The 24,551-nt window shown below is 43.3% G+C and overlaps 1 protein-coding gene across 7 annotated transcripts in view; it reads left to right on the forward strand.

Annotated features, from left to right (window-relative positions):
* The first annotated feature begins 370 nt into the window (after nt 1-370).
* The window catches only part of STAG1 (STAG1 cohesin complex component), a 380,157-nt gene continuing 355,976 nt past the window's right edge, over nt 371-24,551 (forward strand). For 4 of the 7 annotated variants that reach the window (XM_073360216.1, XM_073360223.1, XM_073360219.1 and 1 more), the window contains exons 1-2: nt 371-568; nt 10,333-10,373. Coding sequence is in view for 1 of the 7 variants with exons in the window: in XM_073360222.1 (XP_073216323.1) it covers nt 9,638-9,658; nt 10,333-10,373 (62 nt within the window). In the remaining 6 variants the exon portion in view is untranslated. Of the gene's footprint in view, nt 569-1,573; nt 9,659-10,332; nt 10,374-24,551 lie in introns of those variants that run through there. The other 3 variants (XM_073360217.1, XM_073360218.1, XM_073360222.1) reach the window with 2 other exon arrangements.

Raw genomic sequence — 24,551 nt, forward strand, 5'->3', positions numbered from 1 at the left:
GCACACGCTCCGCCCACCAGCTGGCGCCCTGGAAGAGGAGTTCAGGCGGAGGGGCAGGGGCAGGGGAAGAGCGAGCTGAAGGGCCCCCAGGTTCTTTCCTGTCTCCCAGCCCCAAGGGCAGGCCCCACCCACCGCTAAGCCGAGACAAACACCGGCAAACCGTGACGCTTTACGCTCGTCAGGATAGCGTGCGCGCACACGGCTCATGTCCATGGGGGTGAACCGGCACAGACCGCTCTGCGCATGTCCACGGTTTTCGCGCGAAAGTGGTTTGCGGCGCCCCGCCCCCGAGTGCCGCGCTCAGACGGAGGCGGGGCCGAACGGCTCGTTCGGGAGCGGGTAGTGGCGGCGTGCGGCCGGCAGGGGGCGCCCGGGCTCCGGCGCGCGGCGGCGGCTGCGCCATTGGCGGGTCGGAAATGCCGCCAGATGGCGGTTTAGGATTGCAGCTCCGCTGAGCGCGGCCCCCGCGAACGCCACCGCCCCGGCCCCGGCCTGGCTTCGGCCCGCACCCACCTAGACCCCACGCGCCAGCCGTAGTGCAGGCTCCAGGGGCGCTGCCCGGCCCGAGGTGAGCGGGGCGCGCGGGGGGGGGGGGGCACGACTCTAAGGCGCCGATCCAAGATGGAGGCGCGGGGGGCGGGGGCAGCGGGTTGGGGCCGCTCGCTCGGTCTCCGCGGCGGCTGGGCCGGGAGCTGGCGCTGCCCGTGCGGGAGGGGAGGAGAGAGCAAAGGAGGCGGGGCGGCACGGCTCCTGCCGGAGCAGCGGGTCCCCCGGGCGGGGCGATCGCCGCCATCTCATTGTCTCCGACGGGGCTGCCGGGGGCGTCGGGCGGGCAGAGCGGCCTCTCCTGCCGCTGGGCCTGGGCCTTAGCGGCGGCGCGGGGCTAAGGTCCCCCTGCCTTGTGTTGGGCCAGGCCCACTGTTTCCTCAGCAACCCCTGGAGCTGCGACCCGCTGCGGGTGGTGGGAGCGCGAGCGGGGTTGGCTGCTCTGTCATCGCAGAGGGGGCGGCCGCGGGGTCGGCGGCTTCTGTTATGGGGGGGGCACGGCGTTGTGAACTGAGGGAGGGGGCAGCGGGCGACGACGGTCCTGTGACCTGGGGTGGGCGGTGGGAGCACGAGTGGGGTTGGTTGGGCTCTGACCTGGGGTAAGGCTGAAGAGTGCGAGGGGGGTGTTTGGCGGTGCTGTGCCTTGGGGCAGGCTGTGGGGTCAACAGCGCTGTGACCTAGGCTGGGCTGTGTGGAGCAGGGGGTGCAGCGCTGTCACTTGGCTGGGGTGGGTGGTGGGGGCTGTAATGCTTTCAGATGGGGCAGGCTGCGGGCAGTGGGAGCACAGGCAGTAGCCCTGTTATCTGTGCTGGGTGATGGGAGTGGGGTTGGTGGTAGTGCTAGGATGTGGGTGAGAGGTGGGCAGTAGGATAATTGGCTGCACTGTGAGTTGCAGAGGGAGCTGGGAAATATGAGTGGGGTTGGGCAGTGCTGTGACCTGTGAAGCAGTGTGGGCAGCAGGGGTGGGATTGAAGGTGCTATGACATGGATTGGAGGATGGGTAGCAGTAGTGGGTTGGTGGTTCTGTGACTGGAAGGGTGATGTGGGTGGGTAGCAGGAGCAGGGTGTTCGGCAGTGCTGTGACCAGGGGATGAAGGGGCAAGTGTATAGTAGGGGTGGGAGGTGTGCAATAGAAGCAAGATTGGCAGCAAACTTGGGCAGGGATGTGGGCCACAGTAGCAATGGTGGTGTGATATTTGGGAGGTGGACAGCAGCAGCAGTGGCTGGAGGAGGACATAGGAAGCAATAATCTGGAGTTGTTGGGGTTAAGGATCATTGGCAGCCTCACTGTGACTTGGAGGGGGCAAGTGGGGGGATATTTCTGGCAGAGTTGTCACTTGGGAGGGACATAGTGGGTAGGAGTGTCATCAGAGCTTTGACCTTTGTGGATTGGGTGGAGGTGTAGTGATTTGTATGTCTGGGAAGTGGCAGCAATGGCACTGTAACTTGGTGGCACTGTGACCTGTGTGAAGAATTGATTGGCAGTGGTGGTGGTGGCAATACTGTGAGCTGGGCAGGGAAGGGGGAGGTGGACAACAGGGCATGCCCTGTGACCTGGGGGTGAAGTGGGCAGGAATGGCACTGATGCTGTAGCCTTATGGGGTGGTGGACAGAAGCGCACTGGTGGTACTGTGACCCATAGTGGTAGGAGGGATATTGGCAGCAGCAGTGGTATGGTGATCATGGTGGCGGGGTGAGCAGTGGTGCTGTGACTGGGATTGGGTTATGGTTTATTGTGGCTTTGTGACTTGGGAAGCAGGGTGCCATCATCAGCATTATTAGCACAGTACCTAGTGAGGTGGGGTAGAGGCAGCATCAGCAGCTTTATGTCCTGGGAACAAAAGAAAACATTGGGACTGGGAGCACTGAGATCTGAAGGTGAGGAAGGGGCAGGAGCAAGGTGACATGGTGTTAGCAGGGGGAAGAGGTGATGCTGTGACCTGGCAGAAAGGGTAAAAGCAGCATGAGGGAGGGGAACAGCAGCAGTGTATTGACCTGTGGATGAGAAGATAGGGGCTGCTGAGACAGGGTAACTCGCTGTGTTTCCAAGAATTGTTTTTATTTCTCTTTGATGGCCTTGCACCACTCGAATGCCCCTCATTCCCTGGTAATCTGCAGGGATTCCCCCTCCCCACCCCTGCTTGTTTTAGTGGATGGGAGACCTTTGGCTTCTCACAAGGGGAATGTACAGTAGTTTGCATTATAATTGAAATATACATATTTATGGTTTGAATTTGGTTTTTCAGGTAGGTTCGGTCTCTGACATTAGGGGAGGCAGGGATAGGTGAAGGCCTGAGTACATTGGTAATAGGTCTTGCTATTTCTACTTTCCAAGACTGCCATAAGGTAGCTGTTGGAGGTAAAGCCTTGTCTAGAATAGAGTTACCTGGGTTGTTCTTAATTTGAGTTGGGTATCTCAGTTACAATAACATAATGGATCACATCTACACACAGTAGTCATGTGTCTAAAATTTTAGTCTCCTTCTATGTACGTTGTTGCATCATTCATTCATGTTAGGGTCAATGATCTATGCATTCCAGAGTTCCTGGGCCAAGCTGATTTTGTGTGGTCTTTTGAGAGGTCTCATTTGTTCATTTGTGGATTGTAGATAACTAGATGACTTTAATAAATGATCTCAGGAATTCCCCGGGGCTGGAAGGCTGTACCCTTATCTGCTACCTGGTTGTGAGCACCTTTCCTTGCCTGAGAGCCTGGATTCCTCACTTGAGTGCCTCTTGCTGCACTTCACTGCAATCTTATTTTTTCTCCAGCCAATGTGAGTTCCCAGTGAGGGTGTCCTGGGTGGATTGCTGATCCAGGAATGGCAGTCCAAACAAATGTGAATTATGGGTGAACAAGCTGCAGGAGATACTTATCAGTTATTTTGATTTCTTTATTGGTTAATGAAATGCAGTAGATTGAGTGGTGGTCTGAGCCTAGCCCTTAAACATAGTGTTGGGACTATTGGTTCTGGCGACCTTGGACGACCAGTAGTGAGTGCAGACTTTCAGATGAACAAGGGCGCGTTTTTGAAGTTGTCTGAGGATCCATCAGGCTCAGATGACACGGCCTCAATATCAGGTCAGATGGGTGTATGTTACTCTCTAGTAAGTGTCAGATGTTGCCAGTTTCCTGTCTGTTGGGAATAAGTTTAGGGTTGGTAGGTTCATTGTGAGTGCCCTAGTCTGTGGCGCTTTGTTTGGCTATAAAAGTGCTGGGCTGTAGACATGTTGTGAAGGCGGCTACTGTCCCTGAAATCATTGAGCTGTTCTTGCAGCTGGGATTCCAAACTGTAGAATCTGCTCTCCACAGAGTGCAAATGAGTACATTAATAAAAAGGGCTGTTATTCAATCGTGATTCAGGTGTTTTAGACCATTGGGAGTGGTTTATGGGTATAAATACTGCAAGTACTAGCAAAGTATAGGACACCAGGATGTTTAGGAACTCTGCAGTATTTGTTTGTGAGCAGGCAGGAGCGCTTTTCTGTAGAACAACATATATGTCAATGTTCCCACTACTATTCTTGGGTACTTTGCTACCCACGGTTTCCCTGGGTCATCACGAGACTTACCCTGACTCAAGGCACTCAGATAGAAGACGTTGTAACTACAACCCTGGCAGATGGATTGAAAGTGCTTCTGGACGGCTCAAAACATGATGGAGAAGCTTACTTAATCATAATGACTGGTCACTACAAAATGTTCTTGCGGTGACAGGAATGTGTTTCTTTCTGCATATTTGATTTTTCCATCAGAGTAGTTGGGAAACACAAATGCCTTGCAAGCAGCTTTCAGCCAGCCGGAAAGCAGACAACTGGCTCATGGGTTTAGCACCAGGTGAGCTGTGGAAATTCGTATGGAGACTATCAATGCACTTTGTGATTGGGAATGCATTTGCAATTACCATGGATTTTGTTGGGAGCTGTGTCTGTCTCATGTTTCTAGCAGTAATGGCGATTCATTCTGTGTGATATTACCTGTGCATTGTCAATAAATGTATTTGTGCAGAGGCCCCTCAAAGAATAATCTGGGGATGCACCAACTGTGCATCTTGCAGTGGTGGAATCTTTTAGTAGCAATGACGGTTGGAGCATTCTTGTTTTTCCTTTCCCTTACAGTTCTGAACATTTGGAACTGAGTGCCTCTGTTCCTTCCAACTGTGGTGGTAGATAGACTAGAAACCTCATCATGTCCTTCGGAATGGATTGTTCCCAGGCCTGCTGTCATGTTTCTAGTATACTCAATTTTTAAATTTTATTTGTTTGTTTTTTACCAAGGATTTTTGGTAGATTTTGGTTGCAATGCCTAACTGTTTTTTAGGAGCCTAAATCTCATTTTCAAAAGAGATTTAGGCACTTAGGAGCCTAAATCCAAAGTGCCTAAAATCACTTTGGAAAAAGAGATTTAGGCTCTGAAATCACACATGTTATAATTGAAAACTAAGGAACAAGAGTTCAAGGTGTTCTTCTTTCCCTGCCACTTTTCTTGATTCATATCCACAGGTGCATGGTTTGGCCTACTTACGGAAGGTCATTCGCCTTCTTGTTGCTCTGTGTGCAGTGCCTTCACCCGAGGACCAGAAAGGAACATCAGAATCGCCTCCAGGCTGTGCCATTGCAGGAAGCATTAGTAGCTAAATCTTCTGGCTCTGGTATGCAGGAATCCATAAGTGCTGGGAGACCAGTCTTGGTTCTGACCATTGAAGGAGCTAAGAAGTCTGACAGTGTCTTGCTGCAGATATCTGCTTCCTTGACTGTAGCTACACCAACCGTTCCAGTCACTATGAATCCACAAAGATCAGCTTTGACTGGACACAAATGCTTGGTCTCTGCTGAAAAAAACCAGTTCACAAGAGCATATCTCAAAGAATCTGCTTTCCCATTTCTGCTCACTGCAGTTCAAAAGCATTCTCATAAGGCTCTGACCTCTAAAGACCTTTGAAACCTCTTTATAAACCTGTAATTCACCTAATGCTTCCTTGGAGATATCAGATTTTACTAATTCCTTGGTTACTATGATGGCTCAAATTCATCACATAGAGTTCCTTGAACTCCTTTGTTCAGATATGCCTTTGGATTGGGGTCCCCCATTACAGCGCTGGATAAGTTTCTATCAGTGTCCAAAGGTAGAGGAAAGAAGTGTAAGGCATTGGAGCCAGTTCTTCCTTCTCTTTCTCCAGGAAGGAAAAAATCTTGCAAGATGAAACCTGTTTCCTTAGCTATGCAAACCTCCCCCTAAGACCTCAACTGGTTCTCCAGGGAAATATGTCTGAGCTTCTCAACTTTGCAATTACTCAAGCTGCTGTTCTTACCTTTAGAGACTTCTTTGAATTGGGCTTTGGATTCACATTCAGATCCGCAATCAGACCATAACTGGTCTCATACCTTTCCTTGCTTTCTTCCCAGAAAATAGATTAGGGAACCTACAACGCATTATCAAAGCTCTTGTTTCCATCTCTTCAGACTGCAAGATCATCATTTCTCTCCCAGGGATTATGCTGGGGAGTTACCTATTGGGTGCTGGCAGGACTGGGAGATACCACATGGGCAATGTGGTCATATGGTTCTTCCCTAGGTATTATCCTCATTTTAAGAGGTCTGAAGAAAAGTAGCTGCAAAGCCTTCTGCCAGGGTTTAGTACAAATGTCCTGCACTAGATCTGTTCTTCCCAGATCTATCGCGGTCATTGATATTTAGGGAACCATCTCCTTTTACTAGTCCTACACATACCGTCTGAAGAGGAAGTAGAACATCTTATTGACTGTCTGAATGCAGATACAGCTACTGATGTTTAAACTTCACTGGATGACTGTTGGGGTGCAACATCATCTTCCTCTCCTTCCAAAGATATGCTCCAATTTCATGAGTTCATAGGAAGGATAACTACCTTAAAAATCCCTTCAGTAGCATCAAAGAAAACTATACATCCAGTTTTTGATGTTTTGGTTTCATCCTCTAGGAGTCTGTCCTCTTAGACAGTTTATTACAGCCAGTGAAAAATACTCACTTAAACCCTGCATCTTGGCAACTTCTAAAAAAGGAGACAGGTTGTACCAACTCTCTCCTAAGGGCTTTCCACACCCATCCTTCTCAAAATTCGTTAGTGGTGGATCTGCAGCTCAAAGTGGTAATGGGACTCAAGTCCACTCTGCAATCTCTGACAGAGAAAGTAAGAAGCTAGATGCTCTGGACATTAAAATAGCTAGTTATCAGGCTGTGATGTCCTATTACTAATATCATTTATAGGAGGAAAATAGCACTGTTTTCCCAGTTGCTGCCAGAAGACAAGAGCAAACTGGTCAAAGCATTGATTACTGAAGGTTGTTTGGTCGCTAACCACACCCTGAGATATTCCTTCAGTACTTCTGATCTAGCATCTAAAGCTGTAGCACCCTCGGTTACTTTGATGTGCTACTTGTGGCTATGCTCATCTGGACTACTTCTGGAAGGAAGAACCTGGATAGAGACTTACTATTTGATGGTGAAGGGCTGCTTAACTGTAAAAGAGAAACTCCTAGAGAAATTAAAAGATACAAGTCTACAACAAAGTCTAGGGGTACCAGTGTTTTGTTACTAGGGACAGTCTCTGCTTTCTGTTCCTTTCAGGGAAATACCAGCTCAACTTCAATAGACACACAAATCCTACAAACTTTTAAGTTAAAAGGTAGATCTGCTGCCTCATCTACCTCTGCACTGGCCTCTTGGTTTGACAGGATTCATGAAAACAAACGGGATTTAAACCTGCAAACAGCCTCTTTTTCATTTGGAAACAGTCTCCCATTTATTAGAGCCTTGGCGTACTGTCACCACAGATCATGAATCTTGGAGATTAACAGGATTATTCCATTCAGTTTGACACTAGCATTCTGCCCAACTCCTGCTTCCTCTTACCTCTTCAGGGATCCTTCTCATGAGAACTTGCTAAGATCAGAAGTTGGTTCACTACTAGAGTTAGTTCCTGAAGAGTTTTGGGGAAGGAATTTTATTGCAGGAACTTTTTGATCCCCAAGGAGGCTCCAACTCATTGTAGACCTTCGGAAGCTCAGTTCTGTCATAAGAAGATTCAGATTTCTCATGCTTACTATAGCTTCACATCCTTCTCCACCCAAGATTGGGTTTGGGTTCTCGATTTGCAAGATGCTTATTTACACATCTCAGTCAGATATTTGCATTGAAAATACTTGAAGCTTGTTGTGGGGGAGATGATCAACACAAGGTTCAATCATTTGGTATGTTTATGGCACCTCAAGTGTTGATAAAACCTTTTTTAGCAGTACAGGCACAATTGAGACGTCAGGATACCCATATCCTGACTTGGATGTTTGGCACCTCATGGTATTCTAATAGAAGGATCTGGAGCAAAAGCTACATTATAAATACATGCCTCATTCAAAATAAATTGGACAAAATCACACCATTCAGAATTGCCAATAAAAGTCATGATCTCGGTTGGAGCTCTCAAAAAGGCAGTGCTTTCCTTCTGGAAGAAAGGTACTTAGAAGTGGAACAGGAGAACTCACGTTATATGGTGATTGATGTTCTTCCTTACACAATTTGCCTTATGGTGTCTGTGATGTACGTAACTGTGCGTATCTAAAGATGAGCTCTCTTCATTGGCTAGCAAGACACTATATATCACGTACAGATGGCATGTTTATGAAATTGATATTGCATTATTGAGAGATGCATCCTTCATATGTTGGGCTCTTGAGCCCTTTCTACCTCAGCTGCAGAGTGGAGTGGTTTAGGTATTGACTATAATGTTTTATGTCAACAGACAGGTGGAGCACATTCCTGTCACCTGTGCAGAGTTGTATAGCCCTGTGGGAGTTGTGCATAGTCTACCAAACTAATCTTATAGCTCTACACCTTGCAGGCATGGACAATATATTGGCAGACCAGCGGGGCAGACATTTACACAGTCAGCATGAGTGATCATTCAAGAATTGGTAGTGAACAATATTTCCCTATCTGGGAATGTTTGGCAAGATGTATTTCCAGATGCCAGAGGTTTTGCTTCACAGTATGAGCAGACAATCAGTTCATCTTGGATCCATACTTTCTAGACTTTTTGGGTAGATCTCCTCTATGCATTCTTCCAATTCCTTTAATTCAGAGAGCTCTCAGGAAAATCAAATATCACAAAACCAGGGCTGGTGTTATTGTCCCAGGTTGGGCAAGACAACAGTGATTCTCAGATCTACTGTGACTATCACAAAGGGTTTATCTGTGTCTGCAGCAATTTCCGATCTATTGGCTCAACAGAGTTCAAATTTGCTATCAGTACACAGAGTCTCTCCACTTGACAGCATGGACCATTGGACTTCGACAGAAGTAAAAATGTTGTTAAAGTTAATTTTTAAAATCAAATTTACACAAATTAAGAAGCAAGCTACTGTACATCTGGGGTCAGGCTTGGGTTATGAGGGATTATAAGTGTTGGTTACAAGGTTCATAAGATATATACATCGTACATAACCAGCATAGACCCAGATTGGGAAACGGGAGTTTTTAAAATGTCAGTAGATAAGTGATGTTGGGTATGCCACCCATAGAATGTATTTAGAGTCCAGGTCTGTATTGGTGTAGTGAATAAGTACATGGGTGGGGTGCATCCCTTGGGTCGTCAGGGAAGGAAGGAAGTGGGTTGTTTCGCTGAGTGGTGTTCTTGATTATTCGACCTGGTACTGTCAGTGTCCTGTGATGTGCTCCATGTATTACTACTTACAGACTCTTCCCAGAGACCAGTGTAGTGTGCGAAGAGCACTTGTAAAGTGGCTGTGGTGTATACTGTGGGGATGAGGATGTGAGTGCAGGCATAGAACCAAAGTGGTCAGGCTAGTTGTCTACTCTTTTGTATCATTAGAACTGGAAAGATCTGCCTGTCCTGCACTTCCATTTCCTGATCATGTATGTATTCTGCATTTGTTGGCCTCAGTCCTGGCTTTGGTCTCTTCCATCAACTCTTCAAGCATCTTTGTCTTTTTTAGCTCCAGCTGATAACACTGGTCATATTGACCAGCATTTTCCCTTTGGAACTCTTGTAGCACGTCTGCCCTGATTCTTCATTGCTTGATGAGGTGGTCGCTCAATGTTTCTGAGGCATTCATGGGTGTGTGTCTCTCTCTCTCTCTTTTTTTTTTTTTTAAAAGTGTAACCCTGGAGATGTCCTGGGAGGAAGTAGAGGGAACTTTTTTTTTTTTTAAAAAAGGGTGGATCGGGGAAAGGAGTATATAAGCATAATTTCTATAGTTTATCACATTTTTCTTACTTTCCAGCAACATGGATGCTTTTATCTATGGTTTCACATGCCAAACTTAACTTGAGGCATTTTTCTCACCTTATCCAGTGTTAGTGTGATAGACACCCTTTTGTCACTAGTTTACTGTACAAAATTTAGATGAAGTAATTTTTTAAAAATTGAATACTAATGATCAGGTGGTGGGGTCAAGGTAGAAGCTCAAAAGCCAAGGGGAACAGTGGCAGTAAATATTCCATATTATTTTAGGTAGTGGCTACTGTGAACTATAGCAGTATTCTGGAGTTGCCAAAGTGGAAAAGGGAACAAATGTTGCAGGGAGTTGGGCAAAATTCAGCAACATTTGCAGTTGAATTTTTCATCTCTTAGATAACACCAGACTACTGGAGGAAAGGTATAGGCAAGAGTTCTGTTTAAGATGAGATGTGGGGGGAGGAGGCGGCAGAGGCTGGCTTAGCTTTCCACACAATTTACTTGATCCCTTGGAGAATTTGCTTAGTGAAAAGTTTTCTCACATTTTTTCACAGGCATGGGCAAAGAGAAGATCTAAAATTAACAAGCTTTTAAGGTAAAGTCTGTTACTGGTACTTGCAGAATGCAATACCTCCTCTTCCCCAAGTAACTGCAGGTGTGTGTTCGACACCTTCGTGTTGTGTTTTTGGTTTTTTAGGTGTGTGGCTTATGCTTTGCTTTATGGAGGAAAACTGTTTCCCTGTATTGCTTTTTTCCAGCATATGCCGTAAGTACCATTTACTGGCACAGTGGCACATGTGAGCTGTATATGGATTAGCATTTCCTTATATGGCTAATGAATTATGACTTGCTGTTTGCATGTATGTCAGTTGAAATCTGCCCATTACTGTTGTAACAATAAAAATACACTTGGTTAAGCATCAGACCTTTTGTGTGTGCACTTTTCTGTTCCCCCCCACTTCCTTGTCATTTATCAGGAATATGTCTATGTGCAAGGATTGGGGGTGGGGAAAGCAGGGAGGGATGAGGGTGAAGGGACACGTAACATTTTTGCTGTAAAATGTAACATCTGCAGTAGTAAAGCTTTTAACAGTGGTCACCATTACTCCCATACCACATCTTTACAAATATAAAATTATAAATGTTATTTACAAGGCTGAGAAGATGTGTTCTCATCATTGTTGAAGTCTGGATCTACCTCCAGTGATGTGTGTGTTTGAAAGTTACTAGAAGTTCTGGGATTCTGGCAGCGTTTTCCCAGGCCATGAAGTTTCAGCTGTGGTGGGCCCTATTTCAGTGGTATCAGCCACAGTGTTCTGTGACTTGAAGCTTGGGGTCATTATTGTCCCATTTTAGTGGAATGACAGGCCTTACTGTCCATAGTATATTCTGGGATTGTGTTAGGGCATATGCTAATTATAATGTCCATTTCATCGTAAGATTGAAAGTGAGTAAGGCCCCTTCCATATTTGGCATTATTCTTAGCTTTTTGGCAGATATCTTTCAGGCACATTATCCCCTCCCTGAATTGGTTTCCCGTCTAGTGTATCTCCATCTGGATGAGCTTCTTTGCAATGCCATTGTAATAGGCTTTTATTCCTATTACTGGAACCAAAGTCATGCACTGATGGCACCTCACTCCAAAAGTTTACTGGCACTTTTTATGAGTGCCTCTGGCCAGAAGGCAACTTGTAATGCCTTTTGCTAGCCATGTATTTGAATCCAGGACCTTGTGGAAAGAAAAGTTGACTGATGTAAACAGCTCACAAGGAAAGGCCATAACAATGTGCTGGACAATATGTACTGATTTGTATCTTCTAAACCAGGGGTGGGCAAATCTGAGTATGGAAATTGTATGGCAGGCCATGAATGCCCAGTGGGGGAGGAAGACTCTATGGGGTGTAGCATGGGGGGGCTCTATAAAGGATGTTACCAAGGGGGGGGGGGAGTGGAGACTCATGGGGTGTGTGTGTGGGGGGGCTCTGTGGGATGGTACTGGGCACTCCTAGTTTGCCCACTCCTGTTCTAGACCCTGTGACCTCTTGACCAAGGAGAACTGGGAGGGGAGCAGATGGTCAGGCATCCTCACTGGTCATTTTGAGGGACTGATTTAGATTTGTTTTAATCCTGCACTGACCTGGAGGTACACTGACGCACTGAGCCTAAAACAGGGCTAAAGCCTAGGCCTTGACCTGGATTAGCTGACACAATTTGTAATTTATCAAGCTCACAATTTAGAGATTTGGGAATATGGACAGAGGGTGAATTATAGTTGAGGGAATCACTGAGCTATAACAACCATAAATCCTAGTCTAGATGAGGCCCAGGTGTCAGAGAAATGAACCTGAAGGTTGCCAGATCCTTTTCCCATGTCATGCTGCAAGCTCCATGCAATGGGGTAGCTGTGTCAGTCCAAAACTCAATCTTCCCACTCCTTTCAACTGTATCTTTCAAGAGCTTGCTTGTGGTGCATACCCCCATCCTTTCTCCAAATCAGCAGAAATACTGTGGGCTCCCCATTAAGTCAAACCTTTAACGAAGGATGTAGAAGGAGGGTGACACCACTGTCCCAACTTAATTTAGCTAGAATACCACTGTTTTCCTAACAGGTCTTTGTGTCTAACTTTATCAGCAGAATGCAGCAGCCCCTCCCTTCTAACAGGAAATTAAGGTAAAGGGGCTGAGATGGTAAAACAAAAAGAACCAAAAAAGATATTAAAATGAAGGGTTAAAAAATGGACATCTGAATATCTTGTGAAATTTTAAATCACTTCTTCTGTTTATGCATTATACATTTTAATTACAAGAGTCCTTTTTGCCACAGGATTCCGAAGGCCCAATATTTAATTCCTTTCCTACTATCTGCACTTTTTTTTAACCAGTTTAAGTGTATGTTCTTTGAATGTTACCTCTAAAGTATGTTTGCTTTTATATACTTGTAAACTACAGGATGGCTTACTTGATATTCAGAGTTCATAGTGTCACTGAGATTTAATCTTGAAAGTGTCATATCTTGCTACATTCTGTTACTCTTATATATATATTGTGTTTTGCCAGGAGAGTAAACTAACATTAATTTTTATCCATTACCTCAAGTAGATGAGATGAGTAGATTTTGTGCATAAGTAGCTAAAATTTCATGAGAACTAGTGGTGACCAGTGGCTTTGCTGCTCAAGTTTATGGTTTTATTGTAAGTATGAGTGAGGGTGGGTGTGTTGTTCTGAGACATACTGATTTGTGCAGGTGGAAAATGAGGTGTGTGTACTGCAGGGTTTTTTTTGTGTGCTAGTTATAGTGTCGTGTAGGTGGTTCTGTTGATTTGTGTTGGGGGAGGATTATGCTGGGCAATTTTGGGTTGTGGGGAGTTTGATTCACCAACCGCATAACTCAATACACTCTTTGAAGAACTGTGGCAGTTGGGCCAAATAATCCACCATCTGTGCAATCTCTCATATTACTGACTCATTACCTCCATTATAATTGTTGCATGTAAATTAGCTGTAGCTTAAAGGTAGTGAGTGTTATATTTGATATTACAGTGGTTTAGGACTGTTGGCATAGGTAGATGCATGCCTTACTGTTTTTTATATATATAGACATTGTGTGCACTAACTTTAATGCTTTGTGACTCTCTTACAGTGCTGTAAGATGAGACTTTTCTGTCGTAAATGACATCATTTGTAAATATGTGAGAATTGGTTTAAATTAAACTCAAATCCTGAACTTATTTAAACAAAATTCCTTTTATACTGTGTATTTGCTTCCTGGAGAAGTTTTCGTTTTCTTTTATTACTGAAAAAATCTACCCCCTGGATGCTAATGTCACTGTCATATTGATTTTCAGTCCCCTGTAAAGGGAATTTGCGAAGATAGTGATAGGTTTCATAGCAGTACTTATTTCTGCAGTGTCATAGTTGTATGTTGAGCTTGATATCCATAAGATAGGGTCCTACAATGCGTGAGGTTATCACTCAGTAAGACAGGAGAGACACAAGAGGAAAACACATGGGGAAAACAGTGCAAGGGGAGGTGCCAAAACCCTGCAGTAGACTGCTGCATGGGAAGTGTGGATGTGAATGTGCATATAGATTCTGTTTAGCATTTGGAAAAAGTACAGAGTTTGTAAGTGTAATCACTTTGTCTGACAATACAGACAAAAGAAAACTGTAAATTCAGTGAAGGAACTCTGTTCCAGTGATAAACCATTGTGCACTGATTCCATACAATAGTAGTCACGGTAGACATACTAAACTATTACATTGAACATCAGTGGTACATTGTGTACAAGTTGGATACAGATGCTGAAATCATGTATTACCACATGATCATTGTGCAGCCTGAAAAACAGACCTCCACTGATGCAGCAAGCGATGGATTCCTTATTTCTGTGGCGGGAAGCTGCTGCTTCACTCCAGTATGCCAAAAACAGAGAAGTTAGGCACACCTGTGTCACTGTCACAGTGGGGACAGAACACCTATTTTACATCTGGAATCAGGCCAGCAATTGGGTCTTGTGAAAATACAAGCTACCCTGTGAATGGTCAGGGCAAAACAAAGAGACTTTACAAGTGATCATGAGCGTGTTAACTTTGTTGGGAAAGTTCATAGATAATATAATTGATGAAACTGTGCATATGAGAAGATTGCTGAGGCGCCTGAAACAGTGAAAATGAAAAAAATATTACAGTACTCATCTCTGAATTTGCATGGCAATATTTTAATGTTTTTTGACATATAAAAAGTTCTTTGCATGCCTCTAAAAATGGACTAGGTGTAGTACTGCTGCAAAGGAAAGACTGACTCGGGACCTGTAGTATAGGCATTCAGAACCTTCACAAACACAGAACGCAGATACATGCAATTCGGAAAGGATACTCTAGTCACCTTCGGTTGCAAAGCTTTCCACAGCTATGTCTGTTGATTGTGACTGAAACTGATTGCAAGCTGTTGCTACTTGTTTCTTTCAAAGAATCTGTTGCAAGCATCACATAAGTTTCAAAGCGTCTTACTGAACTTCAAAAACATGATTGATTTCAATCAAGGAAATCTATTTAATTGTCCAATATTTGGGAGGAATAATTCCATCTAGATCAAGAGCCAGAAACTGAATCTGATGTCGTCCACGTCAACTGGGTAGAGTACTCAGGTGCTGTCTAACCTCACCTGGGAAAAGTAACAAGGTGATAGAGCACAGGATGAGACACTGCAGTCCGTGATATATGCTGTACTTCTCAGGTGGAAAAAAGCGTTTAACTACTATGTACCTCACAGGCATAATTTCTCTGTGGTAGATGGTGTTCTCCTTAAAGGAAGGTAAGTGGTGTAAAGTAGAGGTGGTGTGGTTTTGTGGAATGTTGGTCCATCTTCTTTGGGGAGAGGGGACTGTATAGTTTGGATGGCTTCCACCTCCATAGAAGGGGTACCAATCTCCATTGGGACAGGCTGGCTAGAGTAGTCAGGAGGGGATTAAACTAGTAGCAAAAGGAGAGGATAAAAAGAGGGATGATATGAGCACTTGAGATGATACCAAAATTAGTCAAAACACATGAAGGGAAGAAATTCTTGAATTGCCTTACACCAATGGCAGAAGCTTGAGTAACAGACCAGAGAAATTAGTATTGCTCATTTATCAGCATACATTTGATCTAGTTGGTATTACTGAAACCTGATGGGATGATCCACACAATTGGAATGTTAAAATCAATGTTTCTAACCTATTTTGGAAGATCGAGTAGGCAAAAAGGGAGATGGAGTGGCACTCTGTCAAAAATGGCATTACCTGTTTCTGAGTAACTGATAACTTGGAAGAAAATAACCTTTGAATAGTTATGGATCAGTCTCCTAACAGATAAAGCACTAGATGGGATACTAGCTGGTGTCTGCTACAGACCATCAAATCACACTCAGAACCAGGATGACTGTCTCCTTAGGCACCTCTTTCTAATGTATCGGGGGAAAAAGCCCTGCACGTCATTGGGGGATTTCAATTTGAATGACATATGCCTGAGATCTCATGTGGACAGTATTAAAGCATCCTTGGAATTTCTAATCATTATAGATGACAATTTCCTAATTCAAAAAGAGTTGCAGTCAACACCAGGGAATTCTTTATTAGCTATGCCTTGTCCTAACAGATAAAGAGGAATTGATAACAAAACTAAAAATTAATGGTAGCTTAGGTGCAAGCGATCATGAATTGATCAGATCTATAATATGAAGAATAAATCCAGACCAGTCTTTATATATTCTTGATGCTTTAATAGGTCCAGTTTCACAAAACTGAAAACAATTATGAGCTAAATCAGTCAGGAGGAAGAATTTAATCAGAAAAATGAATGATAATTGAGAATCATTTAAGAAAATCTTACTAAGATGCTCAAGAAGCTAGAATCCCACAATCAAGGAAGAAGGCTGTACTAGTTAAAAACTGACTTGGTTTACAGGGGAAGTGAAAGCAGCTATTGTAAAAAAAAAAAAAAAAAAAAAAAAAAAAAAAAGGTGGGGGGGAGAAAAGGGAAATTATTATTAATGAATATAAATCAGAAGCTAGGAATCGTAGAAAATTCATAAGGGAAGCAAAAAGACACCAAGAAAAATCTGTGGCCAGCAGAGTTCAGGACAATAAAGAGGAGTTTTCAAAATATATTAAGAACAAAAAGAATCCTGACAGTGGTGTTGGTCCTTCTGCTAGATGGAAATGGTAGAATTGTCAATAATAATGCAGAAAAGGCAGAAATATTCAGCAAATATTTCTGTTCCGTACTGGGGGGAAAACAGATTATGTAGTCTCATCATATGATGATAACTTTATAGATAACTGAATCTTTCCATTCCACTAGTATCTCAGGAGGATGTTAAACAGCTTCTATTAAAGATAGACATTTTTAGTTCAGCAGGTCCAGATGACTTGCACCAAGAGTTTTAAAAGAGCTGGCTGAACAATTAATTCCAATTTTCAGTAAGTCTTGGAGCAGTGGGGAAGTTCCAGAAGAGTGAAAGAAAGCTAATGTTGGGTCAGTTTTTAAAAAGGGTAAATGGGATGACCATGATAATTATCGGCACATCAATATAGATATAGATCCTGGTCAAGATAGTGGAGTGGTTGATCCGGGATTCCTTTAATAAATAATTAAAGGAGAATGCTATTCAGCATAAGTTTATGGAAAATAGAATCTGTCAGACTATCTTAATACCCTTTTTAATGAGATTACAAATTTGGTTGATAAGGGTAATAATGTTGACATAATATATGTAGACTTCTCTAAGGTGTTTGACTTGGTGAAGCATGATATTTTGATTAAAATCTAGAACCGTATAAAATTAAAATGCACGTTAACTGGACTATAAACTGGTTAACTGATAGGTCTCAAACGTAATTGTAAACGGGGAGTTGTCATGGAGTAGGTGCATTTCCAGTGGAGTCCCACCGTGATTAGTTCTTGTCCTTATGCTATTTAAGATTTTTATCAGTGATCTGGAAGAAACATAAAATCATCACTGATAAAATTTGCAGCTGACCCAAATTTGTGGGTGTGGAAAATAATGAAAAGGAAAGGCCACTGATCCAGAACGATCTGGATCACTGGATAAATTGGGTGCATGCAAATAATGTTCATTTTAGTATGGCTAAAAGTAAATGTATACATCTAGGAACGAAGAATGTAGGCCATATTTACAGAATAGAGGACTCTATCCTGGGAAGCAGTGACTCTGAAAGATTTAGGGAGCTATGGTGAATAATTAGCTGATCATGTACTCCTGTTGTGACACTATAGCCAAAAAGAGTTAAGGCGATACTAGGATGCATAAACAGGGAAATCTAGAGGAGGAATAGAGGTTACTTTATTTGTCACTAGTGTGACCTCTGCTGAGCACTATGTCCAGTTCTGGTGCCCTCTATTCAAGAAGGATGTTGATATATTGGAGAGGGTTCATAGAAGAGCCACAAGAATGATTAAAGCTATAGGAAACATTCCTTCTAGTGATAGACTGAGCTCTTTGAGTCTATTTTAGGTGAACAAAGAGAAGTCTAAAAAGTGACTTGATTATAGTCTGTAAGTATTTACCTGGGGAACAAATATTGAGTAATGGGCTCTTCAGTCTAGCAGAGAAAGGTATAACATGAACCAATGATTGGAAGTTGAAGCTAGACAAATTCAGACGGCAAATAAGCTATCATTTTATTACAGTGATCTTATTTAACCAGTGGAACAACATACCAAGGTTTGTGGTGGATTGACCATCGCTGACCATTTTGAAATCAAGATTGGATATTTTTCTAAAAGATATGCTGTGGGAATTATTTTGGAGAAGTTCTGTGGCCTGTGTTAAACAGAGGTTAGCCGAGATGATCAAAATGGTCCCTTCTGGTCTTGGACTCTGAATCTATGTAGGCATTTTGTGATCCAGTTAAAGTAGGGGAAAAAAGAGGACTAGCAGTAATATATTCAGCAGGTACGAACAAAGATATCATTGTTAAGGTAAATGTTTCTACCACGTGCCAAATGTATAGAAAACGGGTAGGTAGGTAACCATATTCAAGTTACAGACACATCAGTTAGAGTCTGGGATACAGATGATGAGGTGGACATTTTTGCTCTAGAGGCCAGAAATTATTGTGCCGTTATTGATGCATATTCAAACTATCCAGAGGTGGCTCAACTAAAGAAACCCACACTGGCTTTCAGAGAAATAGTAGAGCTTGGTTATATTATAGTTTGAGTAAAAACTCTCCCCCCCCCCCCACTGGAGAGTCAGTAGACTTGCTTGATAATGATTTGTCAGACACAGCAATGCCAAAACAACAAGAAGCAGTTGCACCTCTGGGTCTGTCAGCTGACTAGCCTGCTGCAACTTCCAGAAAAACAGTGACAGAATGATTTAGTGGCCCCTCCTCTCCCTCCGTTCCACCAACGACTTAGATTGATTTGTAGAATTAATTTGTTCATATAGAAGATAGAGAATTTTTAATTATTTTTTTTATAAAAGTGTGGCACAGGTGCTATTGTTATGTACAGGTGTTGAGTGTGCCTGAATAATTGAGTTACTCTTCACATACCATCCTTGCCCATACATCCTTAATTTGGTTCCCCTGTGTGTATACATTGATAGTCTTTAATGACGACATTACATATTTTTTTCCACAGGATCCCTAACTTACTCAGCTCATAGGATGGCTTAGGGTGTGAATCTGAGTGATATTGTGAATGAGGCTGTGGTCTGTAGGACGCCTGCTTTGTTGTTTATTGTGAAGAGGCAGGAGGCTGCGGGAAGAGACTGGATGGTGGTCTAGTTAAGGCAGGTGGCCTGTCTTATATTCTGGTTGGTTAACTGGGGCGAGATGTGGAGAAGTGCTGAAAGGCTCATGATTTTGCCCAGGGGTGGGGGGGCAAGGGCGGGGATCGACAGCACAAAAGAGAGAGTCTTCCTGCTCCCAGTTCTGGTGCTTGGCACTACAGTGGAAAATTGTAGCTCAGCCCTTGTAGTCCTACAATGGAAGATGCTCATTCACTTCATTGGGGTAGTGCACGTACAATCTGGGCTCATAAAAGCTGTGTGGGGATGGAGCATGCACAATACACATGAAAACTTTGAAGCCTCTCCTTGGCACAAACTGACTTTCAGAGGTTTTATAACTCAGCCAGATCACAGTGGATTTTCACAAGGATAGCAAAAGGCACATCCCTGACACAAGGGCAGTCATCACCCTGTCTATCCCTACTGCATTTAAAGTCCACACACCAAATTTTGGAGGCACTAGAACTTAATTGTAAGAACATTTTAACATGTGCAGAACAATGTAGTTTCCCCCTAACTTCAGTCTGAGAAACAGCTGAACTGTTTTTCAATTGCAACTTTTCAAAACAGTTCAGCCCCGGGCAGTCACCCCGCAGGGAAAGTTTCAGCCCAAACAATTACAGCTTGTAAAGTTATAAGCAAATTAAAACATGAGTTTACAATGGGAAGTGTTTGGCACTGGCAACCTCTTATAACATCAGGGTGGAGTGATTTAAATCAAGGAACAATGTAAGCTGCCTTTACCTGACTAAGAGCTTTGACAAACCTCAAGTCAACAGTGTTTAGGTCAGAATTGTTAATACCAACAGACCAAAATGTTTAAAATCAGAGGACATGTGCATGTATGGACCTTTATTATTACTTACAGCTTTCATGGGAGAAGGTTGCTATCTGTTGCTTTTCTGGGGAGCAGTTGGTAATTTGCTTATGCATGGCATCAGTATCATGGCCAGCACCATCACCAATAGGTGAAACCCAGAGCTATACTGTCATACCATTGTCTTTTTTTTCCTGATTCTGAAACATGCTCTGACAAGATGTGTTGAGGAATCAAACCAAATGATACTCCATCCTCTGTAGTGTCAATTTCGTCCCCTATCTTATTCCTCCTACCTTCTTTTCTCATCTTTTCTTCCATCTAATAAGAGTCAGCTTGTCTAGTGAGGACAGAGTGAACCTTGCAACACTTTCCTATGACCAAAGAGGCAAGCTAAATGATGCTTTAGCCCAGCTCTAGTTAAGTTTCCCAAGTCCTTGGGTGGGTAATAAGGTAGGACTGTCAATCGATTACAAAAATAGAATACCATTTATTTCAATATTTTTGGATGTTTTCTATATTTTCAAATACATTGATTTCAGTTACAACACATAACAGTGTACACTGCTCACTTTATATTTATATTTGATTATAAATATTTGTGCTGTAAAGAACAAAAGAAATAGCATTTTTCGGTTCCTCATACAAGCATTGTAGTGCAATTTATCATTGTCATAAATATAAAGGGAAGGGTAAACCCCTTTGAAATCCCTCCTGGCCAGGGGAAAGCTCCTCTCACCTGTAAAGGGTTAAGAAGCTAAAGGTACCTCGCTGGCACCTGACCAAAATGACCAATGAGGAGACAAGATACTTTCAAAAGCTGGGAGGAGGGAGAGAAACAAAGGGTCTGTGTCTGTCTATATGCTGGTCTTTACTGGGGATAGACCAGGCATGGAGTCTTAGAACTTTTAGTAAGTAATCTAGCTAGGTATGTGTTAGATTATGATTTCTTTAAATGGCTGAGAAAAGAATTGTGCTGAATAGAATAACTATTTCTGTCTGTGTATCTTTTTTGTAACTTAGTTTTGCCTAGAGGGGTTCTCTGTTTTTGAATCTAATTACCCTGTAAGATATCTACCATCCTGATTTTACAGAGGGGATTTCTTTATTTCTATTTACTTCTATTTTTATTAAAAGTCTTCTTGTAAGAAAACTGAATGCTTTTTCATTGTTCTCAGATCCAAGGGTTTGGGTCGGTGGTCAAATTGGTGAGGCTTTTTATCCAACATTTCCCAGGAAAGGGGGAGTGCAAGTGTTGGGAGGATTGTTCATTGTTCTTAAGATCCAAGGGTCTGGGTCTGTAGTCACCTAGGCAAATTGGTGAGGCTTTTTACCAAACCTTGTCCAGGAAGTGGGGTGCAAGGTTTTGGGAAGTATTTTGGGGGGAAGGACGCGTCCAAACAGCTCTTTCCCAGTAACCAGTATTAGTTTGGTGGTGGTAGCGGCCAGTCCAAGGACAACGGGTGGAATATTTTGTACCTTGGGGAAGTTTAGACCTAAGCTGGTAAAGATAAGCTTAGGAGGTTTTTCATGCAGGTCCCCACATCTGTACCCTAGAGTTCAGAGTGGGGGAGGAACCTTGACAATCATGAAAGTCGAATTTACAAATGTAGAATTATGTACAGAAAAATCTGCATTCAAAAATAAAACAGTGTAAAACTTCAGAGCCTACAAGTCGATTCAGTCCTACTTCTTCAGCCATTCACTCAGACAAACAAGTTTGTTTACATTTGTAGGACATATTGCTGCCCGCTTCTTGTTTACAATGTCACCTGGAAGTGAGAACAGGCGGTTGCATGGCATGGTTATAGCTGTGTTGCAAGATGCACAAAAGAGTCATATGTCCCTTCATGCTTCAGCCACCATTCCAGAGGACATACGTCTATGCTGATGTGGGGTTCTGCTCAATAACAGTCCAAAGCAGTGCAGACCGACGCATGTTCACTTTCATCATCTGAGTCAGATGCCATCAGCTTGAAGGTTGATTTTCTTTTTTGGTGGTTTGGGTTCTGTAGTTTCCACATCTGAGTGTTGCTCTAAGACTTCTGAAAGCATGCTCCACACCTCATCCCTCTCAGATTTTGGAAAGCACTTCAGATTCTTAAATTTAGGGTTGAGTGCTGTAGCACTAGAAATTTCACATTGGTACCTTCTTTGCGTTTTGTCAAATCTGCAGTGAAAGTGTTCTTAAAATGAACAACGTGCTGGGTCATCATCCGAGACAGCTATAACAGGAAATATATGGCAGAATGCGTGTAAAACAGAGCAGGAGATGTACTATTCTCCCGCAAGGAGTTCAGTCAAAATGTAGTTAACGCATTATTTTTTTAACAAGCGTCATCAGCATGGAAGCATGTCCTCTGGAATGGTGGCCAAAGCATGAAGGGGCATACGAACGTTTAGCATATCTGGCACATAAATACCTTGCAGTGCCAGCTACAAAAGTGCCATGCAAACGCCTGCTCTCACTTTCAGGTGACATTGTAAATAAGAAGCCAGCAGCATTATCTCCCTTAAAGGTAAACAAACTTGATGCCTTAGCGACTGGCTGAACAAGAAGTAGGACTGAGTGGACTTGTAGGCTCTAAAGTTTTAATTTATTTTGTTTTTGAGTGCAGTGATGTAACACAAATAAAATCTACATTTGTAAATTGCACTTTCACGATAAAGTGATCGCATTACGGTACTTGTATGAGGTGAACTGAAAAATACTATTTTTTTTGTTCATTTTTACAGTGCAAATATTTGTAATAAAACTAATACAAAGTGAGCACTGTATACTTTGTATTCTGTGTTGTAATTAAAATCAATAGATTTGAAAATGTAGAAAAATATCCAAAATATTTAATAAATTTCAATTGGTATTCTATTATTTAAAAGTGTGATTAAGATTGCGATTAATCATGATTAATTTTTTTAATCCCGATTAAATTTTTGAGTTAATCGCATGAGTTAACTGCGATTAATCGACAGCCCTATAATAAGGTAATGTAATGTGTACTTTGCCAGTGATTTTCCAACAACTGAATTGCAAGTATCAGACAGAATTTTTTTCTTTTTGTTTCCCCTTTTTATTTGTTTTAAGAAGAAATGGTATTGGATTTTAACAAATACCCCAACGATTTACTACAGAGGGTATGTATACACTGCAGCTGGGAGCTTACTACTGCGTCGAGTAGTGTCTCTGTTCGTGCTTTACGTTAGGTATGCATGCATTTCTCAAGCCCTTGATTGAAGATTTCTAGCTGGCAGTGTCCATTCTGTCACTGCATGTGCCCTATGCCTCCTTGTGGCAGATACCGTGGCTGCCTGGGCGACCTGCCATCAGTTCCTTCTCTACCACCTCAGCCTGAGATGGAGTCCTAGCGTGTCTGAATAGAGTGTACTTGGCCTTCTCTTTCTTTTTCCCAAAGTTAGTTTATTGTTGTATTTTAGTGTTTTGGTATAGTTAGTTTTAGGCAAGAGGGTTATTTTTTGTCCCCCCTTTCTTTTACCCTCCAGGAGATTTGTCTTCTCCTGGTGGAGTATGCCTGGTTTGCCAGGCTTCAAATGTTGCCTTTTACCTAGAGTCTGTACTCGTCAGCGACTGGCACTCTGTGTGTCCATTGCTTGGGGGAGTCTCAGGTCTCCTAGAAGCGTTTCTTCTGTTTGGCCCTTAAGTCCAGGGCTATTAAGAACAGGGAAATAAAGCTCACCCTCTGAGCAAGGTTGGGAGATCACCTTGTATGTCTGTCCCTGGACAGATCGAGTGCCCTGTCAACCTCAGGACATGTGTCCCCTAAGAGAAGTCTTTGGCGCCTGCTGCGAAGACTCTCAGAAAGAGGAGCATAAACTCTATAAGGAGCCAGCTCCAAAAAAGACCATGTCCCTGTCAAGATCTGTCTCGGAGGGTACTGTTAAGGCATAGGACGCTTCCTTGGGTATGGGTAGGCCCACAAAGCCCTGGAGTTCCAAGGACAGGAAGCATGGCTCCGAAAGGGCATCTATACCCTCCACCAGTAAGGAGGGTGAGCACAGGGTACCATCGAGTTCAGCCCTGCCACTGTCACCAAAGGATACCACTGCATTGATGCCATCATGCGCTTTAACCAGCCATCTTGGTACTGGATGCAAGCAGCTCATTCGGGGGTACCACTGCAAGTATTGGCACCTGAGATCTAAAATCCCTGTAGTATACCCATTATTGTAGGTGCCATTGGCCCCAGTTACGGTAATGTCCTTTCCAGAACCACAGGAGTTCCGATACTTGAGGGACATCTTGGTGTCGGATGAACCAGAGTCCCTGTTGTTGTTGGGTACCGAGTGTCTTCAGATATTTTTGTAGTTGGCAACACTTTCCAGAGTGGTGATACCTATTATTGAGGCTCTCCTGGAACTGGCTAAGATGATGTGGCAAATGCCTGCCTATTCCACCAGCGTGCGGCAGGCAAATAAGAAGTACCACGTGCCCCTTAAGAATTCCAACTCTTTATTTTCCCATCTCCCACCTAACTCCCTAGTGGTGAATGCAGTGAATCAACAGTATAGGCTGGAGATCTACCCCCACCACAAGAACCAAAAGTGGCTGGATGTCTGGCTGAAAATCTTTCACCTTTGTGACCAATCACACAAGGATGCTCCTCCACTGCTTCCATGATTGGCTCAGAACTGCCTATTCT

This window comes from Lepidochelys kempii, chromosome 9, assembly GCF_965140265.1.
Source record: "Lepidochelys kempii isolate rLepKem1 chromosome 9, rLepKem1.hap2, whole genome shotgun sequence".
NCBI lineage: Eukaryota > Metazoa > Chordata > Testudines > Cheloniidae > Lepidochelys > Lepidochelys kempii.